Below are 25,918 nucleotides of genomic sequence, written 5' to 3' on the forward strand. Positions count from 1 at the left end.
AGTGGTCTAGCTTAATAGGTAAAGCACTACTTCCAAGCCCCTCCTTCCTGTTGCTCCCAAGTCTAGAAACCTAGCCAATAGGAGCCAATATTTTTGATCAAAGTACAGCTTTCTAAGTCACAGAAATACACTAGTAACATGGGAGCACCTCACTTAACACCATGTTTACAGGAGCCTAAATATGTGTATTGAACAGGACTTGGGACCCAATGTTAACTTGCAGAAGCCCATGACACTTCCAATCAGATGATGAATGACATCTCATCATCTCCCTCTGAGATCACCCTGGCAGGAATGAGTTCCATGAGGGCCTATCAGGTTCCATAGTTGAGTCATCAGCCCTTCACTGTCTGTGGTATCACAGGATCAGAAGGTATACCATTTCTCTTACTGTGCCAGAAATTGGGCTGGCCTAGGCCCAGGTATCTAATGTTCCCTAATGTATATGGGACTACAAGATGACTAGTACTTTCACAGCCTTACTCAAAAAGGAAAGATCGGCAGACTGGCTGCTATATAGCCAGGGAGTCCACATCAAAAGTTGTGGTGTTTTGAAGCCAGCAAACTTTTAAGAGCAGCTGGAATTAAGGGCACTGAATTTCCTGCCAGAACTCCAGGAAAACACTATGATGATACCAATGAACAACCTGCACCAGTGACTTACACGTGTCCAGTCTCATGAGCAACCACAAATGCAGAGGAGAATCCATCTTCATGGTTGAGGGTGCAACTGCGCAGAGGGTGGCACATGCCTGTGACAGGAGCATACCCTGGAATAAGGCAGAGGAATAAGACAGAGAAAACAAAGGCAGAGAGAGACAGAAAGGAAAAGAGGCGAGAAGGCACATAAGAAAGACAAAGTCACATGCTGGAGCTGTTCCAATCAAATTTGACATTTAGCTCTCTCTGGTGGGACATGAGCCTCACAGCTGCCTGAGAATGCAAATGAAGCCTTTTACGATGTTCCATAACTTGTATTTCATAAAAGATTATATGCTAGGAAGGTATTAAAATTACAAATTGTTTTAAATCTCAGCATGCACACATACAAAACATACAGTAATTCTTTTTCACATACATTCCCGTTTGGCATTCTCACAATGACATAGCAGGAAAAACATTCAAACAACCTAATATGCCAAGCCAAACAGTCCACTAATCTGTGACCCTCCAACTGCTGGACAACATGGCTGCAAGCTACCTTCAATTTGATGAGTCACAAGTTCTGCGGGCTTGCAATGGAGAATACAAGGGAATATTAGCAAGGAACGGAGACAGAGGTAAAGTTGTATGCACCTCATAGCCAAGTGAAGATTCTGGCATGTGGAACTTGAGACTTGTACACTGGCCATCCCTGAAATACACTAATGGGAAATAAGGTCAAACTCTCAATAGATCTGTCATCAGATCTCAGAAGGATCAATTGCTGACAACACCTACTGACTTACATGGGAGGCCATATACATGTGGTAACTGCATGTGCACACCCACACACACAGAGTGAGTGAAATCAAATCTGGACTATTTTGATCAAATATTGAGCATCAGTGTCAGTTCCTTACAGTACCCAGCAGGTTCTTAAAACTATCCAGCCTTAGAAATCAAAACAGTCTGTCTGTATATGAAACTAGAAGGGCATCAGAGTATAGGGGATTTAGGGGTAGTCAGATTTAGGGGTAGTCAACATGGAGGCCTCCAAATGTTGTTTGACTACAACTCCCATCAACCCCAACCAGCATGGCCAATAGCCAGGAATGCTGGGGGTGTAGATCTAAAATAACTGGAGGGCATCAGGCTGGCTACCCCTCTTCTATTTACACAGAGGGAGCAGGGAGAGTACAGCACAGCTACACCCATAGAATGGCTATATGCAACCTGGGAAGGGAGAAAACAGAGTCACACACACACACACTGTCCCTGGAAACCCCACAAAACTTCCCAAATCAGGGACTGATGCCACAGCACCCCCCAATCCATCAGTCCTAGCGGCAAAGCCACAGTCCCTAGGCATCCCTCCAGGAGGGGTTCAAATTCAGTTCCGGAAGGGTTCAATTTCCAGGAAGGAATGAACAAATTCATCAGTTTTGGTTTCTCTCAGTTTCTTATTTTCCCATTCTTAAGTTTTGTTAACCCTATATCCACATCAGTTAGTTACTTTTTTAACAAAATACCAGCATGATTATTCATATGCATGTTCATGCACATCTCTCTTCCTATATACAATTTTGGACATAATTTTGCCTAATATAACATTTTTGCAAAGCAATTTTTCAAAACAAATTGCATTTTGTACATTATATTTATCAATGGATGTATTTTTGTGCATGCTTTCCCCAAATATAGGACTTTTTGCATGCAGTTTTAGCTGGCAAAATGCATCATATGATTTAGAGAAATGTAAACTCTGAAGGAGCTTCAGTTCCTGTATTGATTCAGGAAGGGCAAATTAAGTAGGCTCACACTAAAATGTGAATCACATAAGATTTCTCCCCCATTTCTACCTCTTGAACACCATTTTCACAATTACAGAAAGTTTCATCATTATTATGATGTGCTGTATGTTTGCACTCAACTAATTCATGGTAGTAAATTTGCCCCCCACAAAAAAACCAACAAACCAACAATAACCATTTGTTCACTCTCTGGAAGATTTCTCATCAAAACTTTATCAACACTTTGCTGTTTTTCAAAACAAGTTTGACAACATACACAGTGGGGTTCAGGGACAACAATCCACTGCAATCATCTGTATTATCTGTAGCACTACCCCAAAAGCGTTGAATTAGTTTCCAGATTTACCAAACAGTTGGCCAGCACCAACACTGATTAGATCAAAGGTGATGGGCCAGCAGCACATGGAGGGTCACAGGTTTCCCACTCCTGGATTGGATACTTATTGCGTGGTGCATTATTTGTTTATGACATTGTAGTACTGATAAGTTACTTAGATTGACACACACATGCGACTCCCTCAATACAGATTTTCCTCCATTTAGATTTTTTGGTATAGCACAGTGGGGAGGAGAGCTTGGCTGGGAGTCCAGAGTCTGTGAGTTCAAATCCCTGCTCGTGTCTCCTGGGTGTCAAGGGCCAGCTAAAGATCACCCCACAGTGAGTGGCTCAGAGGTTACGTGCCCTGCCACCTGTGCAGCCGTGGGCAAGCTGCATAGTCCCAAGGAGCCCAGTTGAGAAGTTGAATATGGGTGTTTATTTTTTCCACAGCTCTTTTTGTGACTGGCTCCATCCCAAGTCATAATCTTGTAAATGCTATGGGCAAGTGGATTTTGGGGCTCTGGTTTTTTTTCCCTACAAACCTGAAATCTACCCACCCCTGAGCAAAACTTTCAGCATCCCCATTCAGTGACAGTGCAGCTTCTCTCAAGAAGCAATGACTACAGAATCTGTGCTTTTTTTTAGTTACCACTGGCAAGCCATTATTCTTTTACTCTATATTGAATCGCACAGCGAAGAGGCAGCAAAATTCAACAAACAGCACATCTGAGAAATGCTGGTGGTTCTACAGAAAAAAGAGAAAGAAACAAACACTACCAATGAAGAAACATAAACCAAAAGATTTTGCCGTATATCTCAGCCGGTGAAGCATTTCAAGAGCAACAGGCAGGGTACAGTCTCCATTTCTAGTGAAGTAATCCTGGCTTCCATTTCCAAGAATAGAATTAAATGTGTGTGTGTGTGACACTTTAAATTCCTCACTTTTTCCATGGCTTAATGGCAATAGCCCTTGACCAATCATGCCATGTTTTTAAGCAGCACTGCCATTCATTTTTGTCCTGTTTCTTTCTTCAGGCTGTAGGAAAATATATAGCTTCTTTCTGCCCAAGTTAGCAAATCAACCCTATGTCAAATGGGCAATCAATCCCATAAAAAGATTTTATGCAGAATGGAGGCAAAAGGAGCATCATTGGTACAATCAGAGGTTGCAATGATCCAATTCCAACATCTTCGCTGTGGCATGCCAAAAAAGTGTTCCAAAAAGTGGTGAGCCCCCACAATGAAGCAGTGCAACTCATTCGCTATAGTGTTTATGGTATTCATGAGGAGCACAAGAAAATTTCCTCACATCAGCATCACATCTCCCCGTACGCAGCTTCTGCCACCACCACCATGGGAGTGTCCCACATGCATCTCAGGTATGTATCAATGTATGCATGTGTTATTGTCATTATTATACATTTGAAACAGGGGTGGGGAACATCCAAACGTCTCTGTCCGGCTCTCAGGACTCTCCCCAGGCACCCCACCTTCCCCGCCACACCTCCTCCTGGCCTAGCTTCACATCCACACGGAGTGTTTTTGCCTGGCTGGAATATGTCCTTGAACTCTGATCATGCCTCTTGCTCGCCTGGATGGAGGACAGGGATGGGTGTGCACGTGTGTGTAGAAACTAGGTTACTGTACAAAAGTAAAATTTACATTTCATTATTCTACCCAATTTAGAAATTAGTCACTCTTTTATGAAAAAAGTGTACTCAAGAGTACAAGAATAAAAATACAAACTGAATAGAAACAAGAGGATTAAAAAAAACAATTTGTTAAATGGACCTTATAAAACAAAGAAAATTATTAGCAAATAAAAAGTATGTTTTCAACCGTTGGTAGAATGAAACCCAAATATGTCTCCTGGTAGTTTTTCCTGGGCACAGCATTCCATTACATCTGCTCACAGAATAAAAGTCCTAACCCAGTCTTTGCCAACCTGGTGCTCTCCAGATGTTTTGCACCACAACTCCCATCAGCCCTAGCCAGTCCACGCTGATAAGAGTTGCAGGCCTAAACATATCACGGACACCGGTGAGGGCTGCCCTACTCTATGCCTTCCATAGATCTCCCCTGAGTAAACTAGGAAATACGAAGGAGGACAGGATCACTAGGTCTCGAAGGACCAGGAAAAATATGTGCTTCCCATCATGGTCTGAGATGGAACACAAGTCAGAGCCTCATTAGTACTTCATTTGGAGAACTGCAGACAGGACAGAAAGATCTTGGTTCTTTTCAGTGGTGGCACCTTTCCTCTCCAGAGAGGCATGTGGTTTTTAGAAGAACAGCCAAGGCCTTGTTATTAAGGAAAGCCTTTGGGTCACCAAAGGCAGCATAAAACTGGTTCTTCTGTTATTTTAATTGTTTTGTTTTGTTTTATACTGTTGACAATATTTTCTTTGAAGTGTTGTGTGATTTTATATGTTGTGAGCTGCTTGAGAAATCAGGATACAAAACTAAGAAATAGGTAATGAACAAACACAGGTAGAGAGCCATTCTCTAAGGCATGCGGGACTCACAGCTTTAAAAGGTAATCAAGAGCAGCTTTCATCAGACTCCAGTGTGGATTGGAAACTAGCACGGATTTTTAAAAAATGGGTGTAAACCATGGTTTACGAAGCTAGGAACAAGCATCAAGACTGAGTGCTCATCACTCACCTCTTCCCATCTGCCAGTTTCAGTGTTAAGATCATGCCTTGAATTAAGCCAGAGCTCCCCCATTATGTCTGAATTGGGGAACTGACAAATGTTGGTTAACAGACAAGAGAAATAAGCCAGGATCACATTCAACCGGGGGGGGGGGAGAGAGAGAGAAGAAAAGGGGCAAGTGAAGAAGTATTTGGCACCAGTTCATATTCCTGGTTTAATAAACCATAGTTCCCAGGGTATGGTCTGGAGGCACATGCTGGACTCAGAGCCACCACCTTGCTCAAGCTAAGCAGGGATGGGTCTGGTCAGTGTCTGGATGGGACAACACCTCGGAACCACATGTATGCTGCTTTGGGTTCTATGATGAAAGAAAGGTGGGGTATAAATACAATAAATAAAGTCTCAAATGATAGTAATCAGGCCTTAAAGCCTTATCAGGAAGGGTCGAGAGTTGAGTTAGCGGGGGAGGGAGTTGGCGTGGTGGAATAAGGGAGGCAAAAATGTTTGGTTGACTATTGCAGGGTAAATATTAAGCTATCTTCCCAGCTTAGCATATTGGCATAGAAATTCACATAAAAATCTATATTGGGGTGGGGGAGAAATGTACCTTTTCTCTTTCCCATGATAAAAACTACTACACACAACCCCAAGCACTACATTCCATACAAACAGAGGCCTCAGCATTTTAAAGCAAGCAGGCTTGCCAAATGGAACTGGAAAGCCAGGGAACACTGCCAAAGTCATGAATGGCCACCTTTGTAACTTTGATGTTCCATTTACAATACACTGCATAGCTATTGGATTTAAAGGCTCAGAGCAGTTTCCATTAAAGTAAATGGTTTTAGCAGGATCAATGCTAGGCACTTTTTGAGAAGGCCAGCCACTAGCGTGTGCACTCTAATTACTGTTTGAATTTTGCTGACTACCTCCTCTGGCCAATAACCATGTGCTGAGGCCAAACATTAAGAAGTTTCTGGTTTTTTTCAAGAAGCTTGTGACTTGCCCTGACCTCTGTGCACTGCCAAGATCTTCCCAAGTTGTTCATTCCACAGATACCGAGTAGAAGCAGAACGAATGCAAATGTATCAGGCACTGTGTTTTATTAGCACAAATGCAATCTTGCTGAAATGTACAGTATTTTTAAACTAGATAGTTGAGTGGAACTGTACTGAATAAGGGTAATAACCTGAGAGGAAAATATAGTTCATACTCTCATTTGAGAATCCCTCACATTCTCCATCATAACAATAGTTGTCACATTTAAGAAAGCATTTTACTGAAATCTACTTCAATTTTCTAGGGTGTCTCATCTGAAAGTAAGCCCTGTCATAATCTCCCAATGTCTATAACTTCTTTCCCTATTGAAAAAAGTGGATGAAATAGTGATAGCAGCCCCTTCAGAGTGGATACAACTGGTCACATTACAGACAAATATATTCAGGGGGATGGGGGATGGGCACCTTCAAAATTTAATGTATATTTAAAAGGAACCATCTACAGCTTTTTTTTATTACTGGCAGAATTGAATAACGTTTGCAGATCCAGAAGGTAGCCCCTTCTGAGAGGATGAATCCTACAAAGTTTCAGAAGGATAAGTGCTATTGTTTTTCTGCAAGGACTGTCCTTATATTTGGGGGATGGGTAAAAAATAATTGATTTAATCTCCCCTTTTGATTCATGGGCAGTTTGTATGAAAATAGCATACATTAGAGAGGTGCCCCTAGGTAAGAAACTTGCCAAATTACAGACATATTCGTCCAGGGCTTTTTGTGCTAGGCACCTTTAAAGCTGATCGTTGGGAGGGCAAGAACTAAAAAATATTCAATGCCCTCCCAACAATTTTGCAGGCCACTATTTTATTATGAAATTGTCACATATCATAGGGATGCCCCAAGAAAGTAACTTGCAAAATATCCCAAAACCCTGTATGGGAGATGTACAGGAGAAGTAAGGAGAAATGTTTCATCTGTGACAATCCTGCACAGAGTAGGAGGTTGGACTAGATAACCTTCAAGATCTCTTCCAGCTCTATCATACTATGTGGATGGTTTTGGTTGCCAGCTGTGTACTTGAAACATGGAATGATAGCTTCAGTTGCATAGACTTCATCGGTCTATTCCAGCAAACATTCAAATCTAGATCTACCACTCTGCCATTGACAGTCATTGGATTTTCTTCTATTTCTTAAAGTCTATTTCTCAGACAATCATCTGAATTGTTATTTTATTTAAAAGTCTCAAAACTCAAATGTATTCAGATTACTGTGCAAGACTAAGTTCCTCCTAGGACAAATTCATTGCTTTGGGAGAACAAGGATGCAGACAAGGAACAAATGTTGCCTTGTTATTGGTTGCAAGAACTCTGTTCTTGCAGTGGGAATGTGGAAATCATCAACATAGGCTAATGCTTAGGATTCTTTTCAAATACCTCACCTCTTTTGCTTATAGCAAAAATACCAGCCAAATATGAATGCACTTTTTTAGGCCAAACTTCAGTTGCTTTGCTCTGCGATGAAGCAAGAGAGGAGGAGGCTTGAGTGCAGATGGAGACGTACTCCTGACGGATGCAATTATGCCTTGGTAAGTGCCTCTACTAAGTCGTATATAGAAGCGGTGAGGGCAGCGAAAAAGCGATATTTTGCTGCCACCATTAATTCATCTCTCAACGGCCCAGCAGAGCTTTTTAAAATTGTCCGAGGGCTTTTACACTCTAGTCCTCAGGACATCATAGAACCATCAGAAACCCACTGTAATGAGTTCGCCCGGCACTTCCAAGATAAAATCTTATGCATCCGCCGGGACTTAGACTCCAATATTATGGCAGTTGAACCAAATGAGGTATCCAGAGCACGGTCTTGTCCTCATTTATTGGATGAGTTTCAGTCAGTACAGCTTGAGGACGTTGACAAGGTGCTTGGACTGGTCCGTGCAACCACTTCTGTTCTGGATCCTCGCCCCTCTTGGCTAGTGTAAGCTGGCAGGGCTGGAACAGCCGGTTGGGCCAGGGAAGTGATAAATGCCTCCTTGAGAGAGGGAGTGGTCCCTAGCTGTTTGAAAGAGGCGGTAGTGAGACCACTCCTGAAGAAACCTTCCTTGGACCCAGATAATTTGAACAACTATAGACCGGTGGCGAACGTTCCATTCCTGGGCAAGGTCTTAGAACGTGTGGTTGCCGGCCAGCTCCAGGTGCTCTTGGATGAAACCGATTATCTTGATCCATTTCAATCCGGTTTTAGGCCCGGTTTCGGCACTGAAACAGCCTTGGTCACCCTGTATGATGACCTATGTCGGGAGAGGGACAGGGGGAGTGTAACTCTGTTGATTCTCCTTGATCTCTCAGCTGCTTTTGATACCATCAACCATGGTATCCTTCTGGGGAGACTCATGGAGTTGGGAGTTGGAGGTACTGCTTGGCAGTGGCTCCGCTCTTACTTGGTGGATCGTCTCCAGAAGGTAGGGCTTGGGGAGCACTGCTCGATACCCTGGACTCTCCATTGTGGAGCCCCGCAGGGATCGGTTCTGTCCCCTATGCTTTTTAACATCTACATGAAGCCGCTGGGTGCGGTCATCAGGAGTTTTGGAGTGCGTTGTCACCAGTATGCTGATGACACGCAACTCTATGTCTCCTTTTCATCTTCTTCAGGTGAGGCTGTTAATGTGCTGAACCGCTGCCTGGCCGCGATAATGGACTGGATGAGAGCTAACAAACTTAGGCTCAATCCTGACAAGACTGAGACGCTGTTGGTGAATGCCTTCTCGGCCCAGATGGTGGATGTCCAACCTGTTCTGGATGGGGTTACACTCCCCCTGAAGGAACAGGTTCGTAGTCTGGGGGTTCTTTTCGATCCATTCCTGTCCCTCGAGGCTCAGGTAGCCTCGGTGGCATGGAATGCGTTCTACCATCTTTGGATGGTAGCCCAGCTATGCCCCTACCTGGACAGCGACGACCTCGCCTCAGTTGTGCATGCTCTGGTAACCTCTAGATTGGACTACTGCAATGCACTCTACATGGGGCTGCCTTTGAAGACAGTTCGGAAACTACAGCTAGTGCAAAACGCGGCAGCCAGACTGTTGACGAGGACGAGACGGTCCGCACACATAACACCTGTTCTGGCTCGTTTGCACTGGCTACCTGTTCGTTTCTGGGCCAGATTCAAAGTGCTAGTTTTGACTTATAAAGCCTTACATGGCGCGGGACCACAGTACCTGGCGGAACGCCTCTCCCGATACGAACCTACCCGTTCACTACGTTCAACATCAAAGGCCCTCATCCGAGTTCCGACCCATAGAGAGGCTCGGAGGGTTGTAACAAGATCAAGGGCCTTTTCAGTGGTGGCCCCCGAATTACGGAACAGTCTCCCCGACTAGATACGCCTGGCGCCTACACTTCTATCTTTCCGGCGCCAGGTCAAAACCTTTTTATTTTCCCAGGCATTTTAATATATTTTATTAGCTTTTAATATGTACCAGATTGTTTAATTGTTTAATATGTTTGCCTTTTAGTGCTTTTTATGTGATTTTATTGTATTTTACTTACTGTTGTGCACCGCCCAGAGAGCCTTCTGGCTGTGGGAGGTATAAAAATTGAATAAAATAAATAAATAAACAGAAATCTCAGATTGCACAATTGAAAATACAGAATGTGGAGTTAAACAGTCTATAGTTTCACCTTGCTTTACAGAAACCTAGATATACATGACTAGAACTCTGAAATCTCAAGCCCAGAGATGTGTTTTGCATGCAAACTTCTCTTTTTTCTGGGGTAAAACTATACGTGAGAAGGAAAAAGATGCTAAAGCAGGAGAGGATGAATTTGCAGGGGAGAAACTGCAAGGGAATATATCCCTTCTTCACCCACCAGTTTTCTCCTCCAAATCCCCCCATGACCTTTTTAACAAAAAAAAACTATTTCACCCACCTCACCCCTAAGACAGATTCTAGGGTGAGACTGTAGGGGAAATCAACTTGTGGGGGTGGCATTTCCAGAGACTGGCAGGCGTGAAAAGGATTAAACATCCCCTCTGTGGATCCTCCCCTGCAAGTGCCCCCCTCCAAGTCCCACATTCACTTTGAACCAGCAGTCACATGTTTTCAGAAACCCATGTTTGCAAGTATAGCTTGTTGTTCTGCTCTGGCCCTCTCTTAGGGCTGCTGCTTTAGTGGGCAATACTGAATTCTTGAATGTAGTGCAGGCTGGCACAGCTTGTGATCAACCAAGTCACATACAATGATGGCCACATCCCACTAGGGTTCAATAAACCCACTTTTTATAGCTGAACCAGAATGTGGCGGACGGCATGTTATTAAGTACCTAGGAGGCCACAATACATGACTACTAGGATGAATTTGGCCTAGTGGATTACAAATTGTGTAAGTGTGAATTAGAGCCATCCTTTTCTCTGGTGCCTGAAGGGACATGAAAAATGCAAGAGGATGAAATGTAGTTATCCGTATTTCTTTTTTAAAAATCCAAACTTCTATTTCCTTTTCTAAAGCTTTAAGCTCAATCACTACAGCAAAAGTTCTTCAGACTGTCATCAGGCAACACTTTCAAACTGATGGCTCTCCTATGTCAGCCACACTGCGCATACCTGATCAAGATAAATACAGTACCTTGCATACCTGCAGGACCAAAATCTTGCCTGGTGAGGAACACAGCATGATCATGGTATTCAGCATGTTCAGGATCCGAGCGCTGTTGAGAATGAGCCCAGCGGCAGACCTGCTCCAAACTCCGAGATGGGTTCCCTCGCTCTATTAAATTGATTGACTGTAGAAAACAAGAAAAGAAGGAGTTAACTGAGAAACATTGAGGCTGGCCAGAAATTAAATTTGGGCTTCAGAAAGTCTATTTCAGAAAAGCTAGTTCAGAATCATATTCTTGAATCATAAAGACTGTGTGAGGCTTGCAGCTAATCAGAAGTTTCCCTTGCATTATCAGTCAGAGGTTCATTAATAAACAGGCACCTAAAAATGCATTCTTGCATGAGTGACAAAACCCAGGATAACAACTCAAAATATGCTGCTCCATTGAGAAACCACAGTCAGGAACATGCATAGAGGCACCTTCCTACACCTTCCGTTTAGGTCAGAGCTGGCTAATCTGCAGCTGAATTCTAGAAGTCACAATATTATCTCCCAGTCTCAGTGCTATAGTGCTCAGAGCTGACACAGGGAGATAAAATATCCCTGCCTGCAATGAGGAAAGGGCAACATTTCAAACCCCACATTCCAAGGCTGCTGTGGGGAGGAGCAAAAACTGCTTTTTACTCTGCAAAGCCCCTGTGAAGAGATATACATGTATATGTGTGAGTAAATGAGCGAGTGCTTGCATGAGTGTTGTGTTTACTGGATAGTCATGAGTGGTTTGTAAGTGTGGTGAGAGAGACAGTGAACATGTGCATGTACATGCAGTCATGCATCAGTATGCAGTGGCCACACCCACTGCTGCCATGTGGCCCTCAGATGAGTGCCTGAGCATCAATGCAGCCCTCAAGTTGAGAAAGGTTAGCCACCCCTGATTTAGATGGACAAACAGAAAATGAAGGGTACCAGTTACAGGATGACACCCAATCTTTACAGTCATCAAGTCTTCCCCCAGTATTTGAGACTTGTATTTGCTCAGTTGTCTCCCTAAGATGCTGCTTTCTACTTTCAAACATGCAGATAAGATTCAATATATTAGATCCCTTTCAAGCAGCCTGAAGTTGTAAGTCCCTCCAAAGGCTAAACCACACACCATTTCTCTGCATGTACAGATTCCCCTTAAGCTGTTCTCCTCATACACACCTCACACCCCAAAAAACTCTGGGAATCCTATTAGAGTCTGACAGTACATACTATTATTTCTGGCATGAGGGATGTTAATACCTGACCAATTAGAGAATAGATGGTACCAAAAAACTATTTTTTCACCAATGTAAACTAGTCTGAAGGTTTCTTATCTCCTCTGCCTAAATCACAAGCATGCACATACATTACATCAGAGAGAAATGCTACTAATATTTTACCTGTCTGTATCCCACCATGATCATTCTAACCAGGACAATGTTGATGTGAACCCCCAGTGATTCATCATGGTAAATTTCATCCACCTATGGAAACAGGGGTGGGAAGAGAAATGCAAAGACCCCACAGATTAAGTTTTATGTAACACATTCTGGGTAAGAAGTATGTTCTGCTGTCACATCATTCGTCCTCACACCAACACTTTTGTAAATGAGAAAGCGACACCCAGTTCTACCCATGATGAGCTGGGATTTTGGCCTGGTCTCAATCTTGTTATAAGGAAAGTGACTGGGGCCTTTGCAAGAGAAATAAATAGGATAAATGAGGCAACAGCAAAGAGACCACCTAAGCTGAAAAGAAGCACAGAAGATAATTAAACTTCCCTTACTCCCAACCCAGAACTATTCAAAACATGGTAGATTGGATCCTTGCCACATAAAGATCTTTATGTAAGGCTACTTTATCATATGAATGCCAAGAAGGAAGTCACTTCATAATGCCTTATCCACCCAAAAAGTCACACAAATTGGCTTCTTACTCAACAGGAAGGATAATGTAAACACAGGGCAATGGCCTTTGCGAAAATGTTATCTCTTTATGTATGAATGAAGTCCTGAGAAGCAAATGCAGCCCACTCCATATTTATTTATGAAACACATGAAGATTTTATATTGACTTCAACAGAGATTCCCAGGGTGGTTTACATTTTTCCACCTTTTGCACACGAAGAAGTTTCTACAATCAAGCCTGAATCAAAAGCTGACCTGTCAGCGGTCTCGCCAAAGCTCTCCCATCCTCTTCTTTCATCCCCCCTTCCTTTGCCTCTCCTTTCCTGACCTCACCCACATTCAGTAGGCTTTCTATAAAGTCCTCCATTTGTAAGTAGGAAATATAGCATGTGCTGTGTGGAATTGTGAATAGTGAAAGGTGAAAATAATCTTCTATTAGCTTCATAAGGGGAGGGAGACTTTTAAAAAATACTCTCAGTTGGCAACATGTAAACCCTCCTTTCCTGTACTGCTACTTTGCCGGGTACTGAAGATAAACAGATTAATCTTGAATAAACAAAACGTTCAAATAAGGACTAGGTGGTGATGATATCACCAAAAGGAACTGAGAACAGCTGGATTTCCCATTGGGAGTTCATCAGCCATGAAACATCCTGCAAACATCCAGCAGATGCAATGGCCAAGGAGTGGATGGAATTCATCCAACAAAAAGGAAACTGTTCACATCCAAACACATTTGCATCTTACAGAGAAACTGGATATCTACTAGTCATTTTGGAGGGAAAACCCCAAAAGCAGAACCTGAATCGGGTTAGTGAACCATTCCTCTCCCCTTCCCCCCCCCCTTGGTGAATAGGATGAGACAGAGGGGGAAACCTTTTCCTCTTTCTCACACACCCACAAACTCTCCCTTCCACCCAAGTACCACTGCTTGCCACAACTGAGCAGGGGGGGGGAGGGAGACAAGTGAGATCAAGACCAACTTCACTCACATTCGGCAAATGGTGCCTAGACATCACTTGTTGAACACAGGTTAGGCCCTCCCTAGACAGCACTAAGGGAATATGCATGCCTATGGGCCTTTGGGTTTCAGGATGAGAGGGGCTGATTTCATACACACCATTTTTCCACATAACCAGGTGCTCTCTACCACCAGCAGACACCTTCCATGACCTGCAGGCCTTCCCAGTTTGCTTCCTTGGCTGTCCAAATACAAGCAGACCAGAGAGAGTTCTAAACTGGCCCAAGGGTTTCTCTTCTTCCAAGACTGCATTGTATTATTATTAATTATTACACCTCCCAAAACTACGGCCATTCACCACTCCCCAAACCACTATGACCAACACCACCAAATGTAGCCACATTGAAGTACAGGAATTATCACATGTAAAACAGTAATCTGTTGTCCATTTTGGGAGAGGAGGCAAGCCTAATCTGGCAAGTAAACAAGCTAATTTAAATATTTCACTTTCATAAATTCCATACTATTAATAAATACGTGAACTAGACACATTTTGACGATTGAAAAGAAACATAAAGCAGAGACCCAGAACCACAATTTTCCACACCCCTTATTTTTATTTATTTATTTATTTATTAAATTTATATCCCACCCTTTCTCCCAATAGGAGTCCTTCAGTATACGTCAATCAATATAGATAATTTGCAATAAAGATCAGGCTCTAATAATCCTCTTGCTGGGTCTTCCAAGTCTAGGAAATGGGCATCAAGAGCTCCACTGCCTATGCATCCTTAGCCATACTTACCTGTCTCAAAGAGTTACAATCGAGTGACCATGTTGTTTGAATGCCTAATCACCATCTTCCAAAGCAGCTACTTTACTCCCAACTTAAGGATGGAAAATGGAACATTGGTGGACAGCAAAAGAAGTTTAAAGATGTTCTTAAAGCGAATTTTAAAAAATGTAACATGAACATCGAGAACTGGGAAGTCTTGGCCCATGAACGTCCCAAATGGAGGTCGGCTATTATCAAAGGTGCTGTGGACTTCGAAGAAACACGAATACAGGGCAAACGGGACAAGTGAGCTAAGTGGAAGGCACATCAAACAAATCCTCATCACAACCATCTTCCATCTGCAAACCTATGTCCTCACTGTGGGAGGCTGTGTGGATCCAGAATTGGCCTCCACAGTCACTTACAGACCCACTGTTAAAGACCTTACCCTGGAAGACAATCTTACATGGCCACGAGTGATCGCCAATGATGATACATGAACAGTGTAACAACCACCTCGGTGGATTGCAGGTCTACAGATCCAGAGAAGATTATGCATATGCAGAAGCAGACTGCCACACACTCCTTGCCTACTGGGCTAGGAAATGCATGGACAAAAGGGGGCTGCATGTATAGTTCCCAATGGTGAATCACCGCATCAACAACTGGGACTGCAGACATTGCTCCTGGCAGTGGATTGACAACTAAGTGTACAGCTCCAAAGAGATGGAAAGTAGTATCAGCTGAGGAAGAACCAATCACTGGTTTGGATGGAGGGACAAAATCCAAACAAAGGACTGGCGCTTCCAAAGCACACATAAACAGCCAGTCGTTGGACACCTACATACTGACAGCATGTGGGTAGTTGACAGCTCAGATCAGAGGATGCAACAGCAAATAGAAAAGAAGCATTTCCTAAGGCATGTGGATCCTGTAGCACATATCCTACAGCAGGGTTGCCCTGCAGATGTTGTTGGACTCCAGTTCTCATCAGTCTGAGCCAGCATGGCGAATGGTCAGGAATGATGGGACTTAGAGCCTCAGCAACATCTGGAGAACACCAAGTTGCCTCCTTCTGCCCAACAACATTGTGCCCATAATTATAGAGATAGTAAAAATTTCTGCTTAATAAAATCATATACTCTCTTAGCAAAATAAACAAAGAGTTAGCATAATCAGTCTGGGTACAATCACTAATGATATGTAGCAGAAACAGCAGATGAGCAACCTCCTTGCCTTTGAGGTACAAGTAATGCCCGTGTGTGGAGAGAGAAGGACAATACTAGCAGGGAGTGCATCAGCTCCTCTTTGAACCAGACAGATCTGACCTGAAATGCCTTCAGAAAGTCTTTGGCAGCTTACAAACAAAATCTCAAGCAAGCGTGTTGGCCTCGGCTCAAATCAAGGAAAAGGAAAAAGAATGAGGGCTGAATGAGAGGGAAGACAGGAGAGAGAGGAAAACTATGTGCCTTTAAACATTAAGCTAAGCAAATAAAAGACAACTGCCAAGTGGTAGCACTTTGCTTCGCTTCGCTTCGCATTGTTAAATAAATCCTTTTTCCCACCTCTCCACACCTCCAAGGGAATTAAGCATTTGTTGAACATGCACATGATATGAATTCAGTTTGAAGTTGAATGGGGTGCGCAGAAGAAATCTATGCCCCTTCTTCTCCCCATTAAGGAGAGAGGCAGTTATGCACAGAGCACAGTGTCTGGAATGTGGTCAAGCCTGCCCTAAGTGGAAGAACAGAGCCATTACCATTGGCAGCAATGAGTTGTACACCTGTTCCTATATGGCCCAGATGATACTTTTATTGCTGGGAAGGGAGATTTAATGTCTCTGCTGCTCTATGAAGATGAGGGTAGCAAGTCAACATCTGCATGTAACAAAGAACTGCTCCATGAATGCTATTAAAAAAGGGGGGCAGACTGCTTGGAAACAGATGGTACAGAACCATCACTCTCAGGCTTTTGCAATGGTTTGTGCATCCACCTCTTTCAAGCTCCTGAAAACAAAAGTGAGGTTTCCCAAAAGCATGGGAAGCCCTTTCTAATTCTAATTTTGATTCAAAGTTTAAACACCATGAAAAAAATCAATGTACACAGAGAGAGACTGAGAATCACAATGGGTCTCCTAAGAATGCCATGCTAGGACAAAAGGGGGTAAGGTGGTTTCATTCCTGAGGCAAGGATTGGAACTTGCAGGTCAGTCTCAAAAAAGGAAGCAATTCCATGATGGGTCTCTGCATGAGTCAAAATCCTCATGTGACTTGCAGATTTAAGGCACAATGCTTAACATTGATACTAAATACTTAAACTATGATTACAGATTGCCTTCAAACCAAAACAAGTTTGCTTTGAACCAGCTTTCTTATTAAGCATGGTTACATTTTCTACCCACTTCAAATAGCAAGTCCTGGGGGGGAACTGTCTGGGACAATGACAGGGGCAAATGGTTAAAGCAATGGCATACAATAAATATGATAAAATGTTAAAGGTGAGGATACTGCCAAATTCTAGCCCAAGTATGATCTAGTATTGATTAGGAAATTCTGGTCTTGGGGGCTTGATTTTTCATAAGGACTGACCGGAAACTTCAGTGGGATCCATCAAGTCCCACTCTGCACCAGGACTTACAAGGTCTGGGCTGAAGCTTATACAGTTGAGATAAGCTGAGACAACAATTCTTATGAGAATAATGCAACTGAGCATCAAAATGCATATTATATTATTTGTGTGGCTAGAAGCCACATCAGGGGATTAAAAAAAACACAACTTAATCCCAGGTACAAGGGCCCAATTTTCCTAGAGACCACAGCACATCTGGAGGCAAGGTTTAGCCCTTTCCTCCTCAACTGTAATCCTTGGGGGAAACCTTGATGAAATCCGCCTGACATGCACTGCAGTTAGCTTTAGGGGGGGAAGCACCCACTGGCACCAATCGAAGCTTTTCTCTTCAGACTAACTGCAGCAGGGACGGGGGGGGGGGGCAAGCCTCCTCTCATGCTGCGGTCCCAATGAATGTTGTGAGGGCCTCCACCTAAGCTTATTTTAAAAAAAAAACATGACATGGTTGTTACATTATATAAATTGAATGGCAAATTCACTAAGGACTAAGCTACACATCTGTGAACAGATATTCAAACCCTGTATCATCACCGTAAAACCTTCATATGTCATTTCACCAGGGCAATCCATCATTCCAAGATAAGGAGAAATTTTAGGCTACACTAAGGGAGTTAAGTGGAGATCATAGAAAGGTGGGAAGGGAAACTGTAGTCTAGAGGCAGCAAAATCTTAATACGCACTTGCAGTAAATTGAGAAAGATTTGACTAATGAATCTACACAATACAAATCTTTCTAATAAACAGATTAAACTCAGAGAGAAAAAAGATATTTATGCTTTAATATCAGAATCCATCCAACACGTCACATAGCTGAAAAGAGATCTAGAAAGACTTGATACCAACCTTGAGCACTTTCTTTTAAATAGAAAGGTGGGATAGAAATATTTTATTTATTTATTTATTTATTTATTTATATCCTGCCGTTCCTCCCAGCAGGAGCCCAGAGTGGCAAACAAAAGCACTAAAAACACTTTAAAACATCATAAAAACAGACTTTAAAATACATTAAAACAAAACATCTTTAAAAACATTTTTTTTAAAAGCTCAGAAGACATCTTAAAAAAGAAAAAAACAAGGTTAAAAACATTTTTTTAAAAGGTTTAAAAAACATATTTAAAAGCAATTCCAACACAGACTGGGATAAGGTCTCAACTTAAAGGCTTGTTGAAAGAGGCAGGTTATAAAGGTTTAATTTATAAATTAAAGGTAAAGCATGTGATAGGTGAAAATCATGAGAAAAAACACTGTTCTTGTGCCAAAGGAAGAATAACAAATGTTAAATCTTATGAATAAGCAATGACTGTTTGGGAAATCTTAGAAAGATTTTATTTACTCCCGTTTTTAAAACAGTCCTTTCTGATTTTCTTGAAGATGCCTTGCATATTATCAGCTTTTGCTGAGTCAGTTTCAGTATTGGCTTCCATCCCATCGGAATAAAACATTCAGATGTAAATTACGCCCAGAAGCAAAATTATTTGTGATGACTAGGAATTAGCACAAGTGCTGAAATGTAACCTTAAGTTCCTTTAGTTAAAGGAGGGTTGGTCAGCATACAATCATGCAAGCCATGTAGCTTATTTCAGGGCACATTTCCTGCTCCCAAGTTGTTATAATGGGGATTCTTTTGCAGCATGTGACATGTTGCTGGAGGAGTGAGGCTCCTATTTACAATTTAAAAACCCTCTTAATCTCCTATGGAACATAGGGGTGGAAAGATCTGTCAATTTCGGTTCTCTCAGTTTGTCATTTTTCCAATGCTGAATACATTTCTCTACATTTCTGAAGCAATCTGCAATTAAAAGAAATCTATGAAAATTCTTCAGCATTTTAATGCATATTTCTCCTAATAAACACATTTTTCTATGCAGTTTTAATAATGTACACGTTCTTGCAAGCAATTTCTCCTAATATAGTGCATTTTTGTATATTTTCACTAATATGTTCATTTTTATATACACTTTCCCCCTATATATGCATTTTTGTAAAGTTGTATTTTGCTGTAGAACAGCATTACAAAATTCAGGTAAGTGCACATTTGGAAGGATGGCTGTGTTTCAGTTCTCATGGATTCGGCTTTAAATGTGAACTGAATCGAATTTCTCCCTCATCCCTACAACACACACAAAACTGCAAACACAAAAACCCCTTTCCCTCTCTCTATTCTATTCTTAAATAGGCAACAAAAGCTATGTGCCTTGGGGAAGGATGAGGATGATTTGGGGGAACTTGCACAGTGTTACTTCTATAAATTATTTCAATAAAATGATTAACCAAAGAAACAGAACTCACAACCAACGCACTCACTCCATCATTCTACTGTGTTCTTCTGCTTCCTACATAAAATTAAACAACAACAAAAGTGCTATAGTCCTCCCCCTTTGGCAACAGCTATTTCATCTCCACCATAGCAGCCAATATATGTTCCTTCCCAAACAAGGTCTTGTGCCACACATCACCAGAGCATTCCGTCTGGAAAATATTGCTAGTGTTGGGATTAAGTTGCATTTTAGCATAATGCAGTATGCTTTAGCATAATGCATTATGCTTTTATTCCAGGAGCTTATTTTACCAAAACCGTCTCCTCTTTCCCTCCACCCAAGTCACTGGAACAACAATCTAACTGATTTGAGGCATTTCCTCCCACCTCACAATCACCAGCTAAAATGTCCACCCTGTTTCTCCATCTCTGAATGGAGCAGCATTTGACCATATCTGTATCCATGTCTATAAATAAATTCAAATGCATCACCATGATTATCTACTTTATCAATATGGATCTTCAAAGTATTTACACTACTTCAGTGCATGAAAGACGTGTTCTTTTTCATAAACAATTTAAAGATTGTTTTTGAAGATTGCAAAGATTGTGGTGGAAGGAAGATCCTTCTCCAAGAAGAATAAATTGCTGGAAAATGATGGTGCAAAACAGAAGCACAGATATTTTACAGAATGAGGACAGAGAACAAGAAAGAGTGCAACAGTGGGCCCTGGCGATGGCAACAGCTGCAGGCAGCCGCCTTCTCTTAGGCCGCGCGACGGCACCAGCGGCCTCGCGCTGTTCTTGCAGACGGTTTCCCTCTTCGTCGCCTGTCTCGTCCCCCGGGGGTCTTCCCAGTCACTGAAGGGCCTGAGATGGGGGGGTGTATCCCCGCTCCCCAAAAGCCGGGCTTCAAATTTTTGCTCTCCTTCACACTCTTGCCACAATTGGATTGGTCCTCCTGATCGATGTTCAAACTTCCGACCAGTAATATTTTATATTCCTAAACATGAATCCCCATTTGAACGAAGACTTAGAGAGCTTAGACAGGAAACTCAGGTTTGGAATCAACAGTTCTGGGCAAACCAGAATATATCATTTCAAAAGGAAAAAGATTTTGTTTGCTCCAGATTGAAAGCCAAAGGTCTACAACTGAGAGATGAAAAGGGCCGGAAAGTAACACTGAATGCAGAAGAAATGGCTGAATTTTACAAGGGTTTTTTAAGTAAGAACTTCAAAAAACATATAGACTATTAACAGATGAGAGTATGATTTCTGGAACAATCTTTTATTTGTGAAGTCAGTTCTACCTTTCTCCTTCGTGTCGCCCTTTAAAACCACTTTTTAAACAAAGCCTTTTCTGAACCACACAGACATCATTTTCCTTGCTGCCAGCTGATTCCACGTATCATCATTCCATTAATAATCAGAATCTTTGTTTCATCACACTTTATCATCTATGATTTTCCTATTGTTATACTAAGCACCAAACAAAAAATTAAAAGGCATAAACCTGTCTACAAACTCACAATTTAATAGGACAAATATACAAGGAAAGGAATTTGGGAAGGAAGGCAGTAATATCAAATAATGACCAGGAAAGAATAACTTTCTCAGGCATTTTAACACAATGTTTATTTTGGCTGAAATCCTATGCATACTTGCCTAGGAGTAAGTACCATTGAACTTAATAGAGATTACTGCTAAGTAGATATATGTAGGATCATTTTGTCAGATATTTTTATTTTGTCTTTAAAACAATTTTTCCCAAGGTACCTCATAAAAGAGAAAACAAAATAATTTGAAATTACATGACAGTAAAAAACCTATCACAAAAAGTACTAAAATGTTAGTTTATTCTTTCAGTGTTCGATTAGTACCTCATAGTGATTGTTAGCTGATCTTGAAGTTATATTTGCACATGTCCACACATGTTTGTATACATACCATGCATTCAGTGTAATAATTGGGTTTGATTTGATAATAACAATGAAAAAACTGCTTTTAATCACAGAAAAAATCCAAAGTTGCAGCATTAAAATATCTTTAAAAATCAAATGTTTGTCATTTGTTGACATTCTAGGGTTTTGTTTTTGCAGAAAAACAATGTTTTTTGCAGAAAAACAACAGTCTTTGTTGCTCGTTATTTTCTAATCCCAATAGCCACGCATTTAATGAGTATCTTGTTTCCTGTAGATGACGGGCCCACTGATCATTGGGCTGGAGAACTGTTTGATCAGCTTATTGCATCCTAGCATGTCGCTTTTTTTCCATTACACAGCTGTTCTTCAAAACTAAGGCTGTAAGGAATCTTAGTGTTAAGGAGTACTTTGATGCTTACATTATTTTATAATGTGAGTTAGGACAGTCTAGTAAGAGAATTTAGACCATTTCCTCTGCGTCAGTCAAGAATATATTATTTGGGGTAATTTAGAAAGTCGTTTAATATAAACATAGCATACTGCCACATTACAACACTTGCAAGAACATCTATTTTGAAGCAATAATGGAGTATTTGGGGGACAAGGAGAGATAAGGACTCAAAAACATTATTCCTTAACATTTACTGTTTAAAATAAAGGACACAAGATAAGAGTTGATAATGTGTAATAGAAGTCTCTTTCTTTTGCAGATTAAATTGATTTGAGATTTCAGCCTATTTTGTGATATTTTGTGGTGTTATTTATTGATATTGTTGTAGTTTTATTATTAATATTATTATGTTCTGAATTGTTTTTATTTTATTGTTTTGTTCTTGCTATGGAAGCTGCTTTGGGGTCACCTGGTGATTAAAGGCGGCATACAAATATACTAAATAAATATTCTAAATAAATAAAAATAAACAAACAAACCTTTGCAGGGGATTCTGTAATAAGTGTGCACTAGGGATGGAGGGAAATATCCACTAAATTGGACATTACCAGATTTTGACATAATCTGATAATCTGCTGTGTTTTTGGACAGGCATTGATTTCTTGCAGCAGGTTGTGGCCGTCATTGGCATTTTTTTTAAAAAAAATATCCGCTCCAAATTTTACTTTGTCTTTATAATTGGCTTTCCTCTAAGGTGATGCATTCTTAACTGCTGTCTAGGTGATAACGATTGCCATTTACATCCATTAACGTTTCTCTTTCTTTTGCCAATCCTCAGAAATGGCCAACAACCCATCCTTCCCCCCCCCCCATTAAATTGTAGTACAGAGCAGAATTGGGCAGGATTCCTCCCCCTCCAGCCTTTTGAATCTCTGCTGCCTCTCCCTCTGTCTCTCTCTGTCTCTCTCTCTCTGTGTGTGTCCGATTGTGTTGTGTGTGACTGAGTGACTTCGTTATAAATTTCCTAAAAAAAAGTTAAAATAAGCAGTGGTGATCAACTTTTCAACAGTAAAAATCAAAAGTACTGCAAAACAACAAGAGCAGCAAAATAGGGGGAAGCAATCTTTTAGTAGCACATCAATTAGCCCGAGGCAAGAGATAGACTCAGTGGATGATTATGTCCTAACTGATATGTAAATAGAAAAAAAGTGGACCAAGCACCTACAGTATGAGTATTTTCATTAGAAATTACATTATTTTTTTCCCTTAAAAATAAACCAGCGGACCAGCCATTGTGAAAACAAACAGGAACTAAAAAATGGTCGATTGGCACCAAAAGCTGGACTGTCAGAATTATTATTATTGTTGTTGTTATTAAATTTTATTTATACCCCGCCTTTCGGCCAAAGGCCCTCAAGGCAGCTTACAAAGAAGGATAAACACAGGTGTAGAAATACAATAAAAATACAATAAAACAAATTAAAATAGTTAGGAGTCAGCTAGCAAACCCCGTCCCTAGTGCGCACATTGTACATGTTCTTCAGTGACTGAAGACACGAGAACAAGAAGTCGGTTATAATGGATGAACAGAAAGCATAATAGGAAATGTGTACTCAGCTGTGTAGAAAAATCCAACTTTGGCTTGTTATCCACATACGGTTCCAGAAAAAACTAAAGTCTTATGAAAAGCATGCTACAATTACATTTTGCACTTTACACAATGCAACCTCAATAGCAGGATATCCAATCTACAGGAATATACTGAGAGATTTATCTTGGTATATATGTAAATGAAGCCATGATACTGTTAACCCATAAAAAAATAAACAAAAGAGGCTAGGTAGGTGTTCCAGAGCCTGAACATGAATGCTTCTCTGCAGAGTGAAGAAAAGTCATTTGGAGAGACTCTGAGCTGACTGTGCTGAGATAAACCAACTAACTGGGGATGCAGCATTAATATTAACAGAGGAACGATGGGATTTCCTCAAAGATCCAGTACCACTAAGTCTGAAGTACGGGGGGGGGGAGGGTCTTTTGTTTCGTTTTCTAAAAAACCAACTATCATTTTAACGAATGTCAGCAGAACCAAGCCAAAAAAGAGCATAATAAATTCTAGGTGTGTGCATGTAGCATTCTCCCAATTGCTCCTAGATAGTATTCCATATAATGCCAAGGTCCATGCTCGGGCCACTGTAGGTAATCAAGTCACCTCATAGTGTCAAATGGTAACTGTTACAGTTTTGAATCCAGCTCATTGCTAGAATATGATGGGAAGGATTTTCTCCCTCTAATCAGATTAAGGTGGCAGGAACAAGTGAGGCCCCCTCAAGAAATCCAGCAGGCTCACAGACAGCTGCTTCAAGTGCTTCCCCCACCTCCCAGCATCATGCAGAGGATCACTAAGGAAAGAGGTTTGTCCTTCCAAAGGCTTGGAAGCATGACTGCTATGAACTTAATATTTGAATAAATTCTTTCATTTCTTGCAGCACTTTTTTTCAAAGCTTCCAAGTCACACCATACACAAATTTTCCTCCTGGTGGACTAGGCATAGTAAAACTTACTTGCCATAAACTCTAGGGATTAGGCAGAGATAAATGGTGCATCGTTCTGCCCTGCCTGTTTCTTGTTATACCAGCAAGAGCAAAAGGACTAGTTTAATCTGTCCATTGGGACTTTCCCCAGCATGAAATAAAATATGAATGATAAAAGCTGCACTGCGTGGTAGCAGATTCTAAGTCTTTCCCACTTTTTATTAAAAAAATAGATGAACATAAACTTCCGGGGAACATAGGAAACTGACTTCTACAAAGTCAGACCTTTAGCTCAATATTGACTACACTGACTGGAGGCGGCTCTACAGGGTTTCTCCAGCATTACTTGGAGAAATGAATCTGGGACCTTCTGTATGCAAAGCAGATGCTCTACCACTGAAGTGCATCCCTTATCACACCCCTTGGGCTTTATGCCCCAAAAATGCAGAGTTCTCACACATGTCTGTCCATTGTATTCCAACACATGCTAGGGCTGTGCACAGGAGTTGCTTCCAGGTTTGAATCAAAATCTAGAAAACCTTGACCATTCAGGTGGCAAGAGGATGTCATTGGTCTTCCGGCTGTCCCCAACAGATTTTTTTTTTATCTTCCATGCACTGTCCTCAGCTTCATGTCCCATATAGGGTGCCCTTGAACTCTCTGAACTTGTTTTTGTGACTTCATGCATTTTTACAAGGCTAGTTTTGAAAAGCAATAATACATATGCACACACTGTGCATGTTCCCACATATCTGGCAATTTAACATTTTTGCATTCACCCTTTTCATGCATCTCTGGATTCATGAAGACGAGAAACTTATTTAATGTTTTTATTCTTTAAAGAAAGTCTTGGATCTTCGCAGATGGCTTTAATAAAGATCAATATATCTAAATGCTTTCTGGATTTACCGTTCTCACAGTGCAATCCTATGCTTGTTTACTCAGGAGCAAGTCTCACTATGTTCAGTGGTAGATAGGTATGGGACTGTAGCCTTAAAACTGACCTAATAGGAATACACTTTATTTTTAAAGGCAACTTTCACAGTACCATCACAAAAGCTTGAACTTAAGGATTTCTTGAAAGCCCAAGTTGTTAAAGAAACAAGTTGTTTACAATAATAACAGGAAAATGAACCCATGGCAACCCAGATGTACATGAGTATCCAATCATCATCCTGTCCTAAATATAGGCTTCAGTTCCATATAAACAGTTCATGGGCAAACACTCTACATTGATAATACTATTTCAATACAGGGAACTTCCATTTTCCATTAAGAAAATGCAATTAAGATACATGTTCCAAACAACTGCAATGAGCTCAACCCTTAAAAATGGTCACAACATTTCTATTGAGAAAAACAAGACAGCTAAGTTTCATTCAAGGCAGGCCTATATAGGAGGATTTCTTTTTTAAAAAATTGTTTGCACTTAACTTAGTAAGATCAACTTATTTCCCGAGCTCTGTGAGGAGTGGTTGGGGTTTGTCCAAGAATATTCAGCACATTCATT

At 41.2% G+C, this 25,918-nt stretch overlaps 2 protein-coding genes across 11 annotated transcripts in view; one reads left to right on the forward strand and one right to left on the reverse strand.

Moving 5' to 3' along the window:
• The window catches only part of ADAMTS14 (ADAM metallopeptidase with thrombospondin type 1 motif 14), a 96,058-nt gene that overhangs the window by 34,438 nt on the left and 35,702 nt on the right, over positions 1–25,918 (reverse strand). For 8 of the 10 annotated variants that reach the window (XM_061635260.1, XM_061635259.1, XM_061635266.1 and 5 more), the window contains 3 exons: positions 12,437–12,520; positions 11,040–11,196; positions 665–770 (listed from right to left, as the gene is read on the reverse strand). In XM_061635260.1, coding sequence (XP_061491244.1) covers positions 665–770; positions 11,040–11,196; positions 12,437–12,520 — 347 coding nt within the window. The remainder of the gene's footprint in view (positions 1–664; positions 771–11,039; positions 11,197–12,436; positions 12,521–25,918) is intronic. The other 2 variants (XM_061635262.1, XM_061635261.1) reach the window with 1 other exon arrangement.
• LOC133388594 (cytochrome c oxidase assembly factor 8-like) lies at positions 20,301–20,821 on the forward strand. Its single transcript, XM_061634562.1, has 2 exons — positions 20,301–20,377; positions 20,470–20,821. The coding sequence occupies exons 1-2, from the start codon at positions 20,301–20,303 to the stop codon at positions 20,819–20,821; spliced, it is 429 nt and encodes a 142-aa protein (XP_061490546.1).

This window comes from Rhineura floridana, chromosome 7 (genome assembly GCF_030035675.1).
Source record: "Rhineura floridana isolate rRhiFlo1 chromosome 7, rRhiFlo1.hap2, whole genome shotgun sequence".
In the NCBI taxonomy this organism is placed as follows: domain Eukaryota; kingdom Metazoa; phylum Chordata; class Lepidosauria; order Squamata; family Rhineuridae; genus Rhineura; species Rhineura floridana.